This window comes from Pundamilia nyererei, unplaced genomic scaffold, assembly GCF_000239375.1.
Source record: "Pundamilia nyererei isolate P.nyererei 1_Seehausen unplaced genomic scaffold, PunNye1.0 scaffold00005, whole genome shotgun sequence".
NCBI classification, from domain to species: domain Eukaryota; kingdom Metazoa; phylum Chordata; class Actinopteri; order Cichliformes; family Cichlidae; genus Pundamilia; species Pundamilia nyererei.
Genome location: NW_005187406.1, coordinates 3,454,686 through 3,456,807, shown reverse-complemented (window position 1 = coordinate 3,456,807; position 2,122 = coordinate 3,454,686). Strand labels below are relative to the sequence as shown.

Sequence of the window (2,122 nt, the reverse complement as noted above, 5' to 3'; positions counted from 1 at the left end):
AATGATAATTTGTCTTTCCCAGACACAACTCATATGACTAGGTGCTGGGGTGTTGATGAGAAACTCGCTGTCCAGTTTTCAAAGTTCTGCTTGATGTCTTTCTTTAAATTCTTCAGTAAATCATTGCTCGTGCTGACATAGTTTGTGCCCCGATTGCATCTTATCTGGAGAACTGTACCTCTGATGGCTATGAATGCACGTAAGGAGTTGATGAAGGAATCTGGAGAGCAATCGTCAAGCATCTCAAGATGCGCTGCTCTGGAGCACATGCAGGTGATTAGCAAGCCATAACGCTTTAAGGCAGTGTTGGAAAATAATGGTTGCCACACGAAATATTGCTATTTTGGGGGACAGTTTGGACATTTTCACCTAGGTGTGTACTCACTTTTGTTGCCAGCGGTCTAGATGTTGAGTATGTTGTATGTTGAGTTATTTTGAGGCGACAGCAAATTTACACTGTTATTAGAGCTGTACACTGACTACTTTACATGGCATCAATGCGTCATAGCTTAAATTTTTTAGATCGTGGCTCAAGAGTTGGCAGTTCGTCTTGTAATCGGAAGGTTGCTGGTTTGAGCCCTGGCTTGGACAGTCTCGGTTGTTGTGTCCTACTTCACCTGTTGCCTACTGGTGGTGGTCAGAGGGTCCGGTGACGCCCCAGGGCACCTGTTGCTACAATGTAGCTTGCCATCACCAGTGTGTGGATGTGTGTGTGTGAATGGGTGGATGACTGAATGTAGTGTAAAGCGCATTGGGGTCCTTAGGGACCAAGTAAAGTACTATACAAATACAGGCCATTTACCATTTAACATATTTTCCCATGAAAAGATCACCCCACAATGGAAACAATTAAACCTTGTTGGCAGAAGGAGGTGAAGGAGTCAAAGAGTCAAATTAATATTAGGCTGCTAAAGGAGATCAAGTTTAACTGTCAGTATTAGCAAAGCTGAAATGAAGAGTACGATAAAAGAGATAATGTGGGAAATAGGGCAAAAAGCTGTGTGAGGAGGAGAGGACAGGGAGATGGTTTTATTCCATTCAAAGGAAAACAAGAAACATGAGAAGCACAGGGAGGACCAGGAGAGAGGAGACAATAATATCTTGATTCAAATTTGGCCACACTGGATTAAACAGTACACTGTTCATTATAGGGCAACGTCAAACAGGGAAATGTAATCGCAGTGGAATAAATTAAACCAAAATCAAAATTATCAGGAAGAAAGAACACAACTGATTCAAAATCTGGTGGGGATTAAGCTAGATATAAAGGATTTATTGCAAAGGAATTCTAGATATGGCTTTGTTTCAGTTTCTAAAAGAAACTCATTTGTGTGAAAGGATATGAGGATATATATATCCTGTAGTATTTATTTATTTTATTTATTTTACGATTATTTGATATGAGCGAATTCCGGCCCATACTCCAAGCCAGTTGGTGGCGGTAATGCACCACATCGTTGTTTGCCAACTGCCAAAAAACGACAAAGAAGAAGAAGAACCAGCTGCAGCAGCAGAAGAAGAAGAAAAAGAAAGAGAAGCGTTTTACCTACGTAAATCGAAGATGGCTAAACATCATCCAGATTTGATCTTCTGTCGAAAACAAGCTGGTGTTGGTAAGTTTGGACTCATTTTACGTTTCAGTATTCGGCACCGTTGATTTTGCTGCAGCCTGGAAGTCCCTTGTTGTTGTTTTGTAGGTCATAGCGTTAGCATCCATGCTAACATGGCGTGGATTTCATTGAAAATGTGTTAGCCTGGAAGTGTCTGCAGGTCTGTGCGCTCTGGTGGCTAGAAGGGTATCGTAACTAGAAAAAGTGGGGTTTGTTTTTTGTGTGAATTCCTGTCACATTGACTGACTTTGTTTCGTTTCTATCCCGCAGCAATCGGGAGACTCTGCGAGAAATGTAAGTGTTTTATCTGTGAGGAATATCTGGAACAACTAACGGCATGTATTTTAAACTAGTGTTAAAGTCTGTTTATGTCATATTTTTTGTTTAATTCATTTAACTTCAAGTTTAATCACCTAACTTTATTTTTATAACCACGTTCATAACAATCAGTATTTAATCTGTGTGGGTTTTTTTATTTATTACACCAGTAATATTTACTTAATTTTTTTTTT

General features: G+C 39.8%; 1 protein-coding gene across 1 annotated transcript in view; it reads left to right on the top strand.

The window, feature by feature from the left end:
- The first annotated feature begins 1,436 nt into the window (after positions 1-1,436).
- phf5a (PHD finger protein 5A) overlaps positions 1,437-2,122 on the top strand; it is a 2,736-nt gene continuing 2,050 nt past the window's right edge. Inside the window, exons 1-2 of the mRNA XM_005721805.2 lie at positions 1,437-1,613; positions 1,881-1,904. Coding sequence (XP_005721862.1) covers positions 1,445-1,613; positions 1,881-1,904 — 193 coding nt within the window. The 5' untranslated portion in view covers positions 1,437-1,444. The remainder of the gene's footprint in view (positions 1,614-1,880; positions 1,905-2,122) is intronic.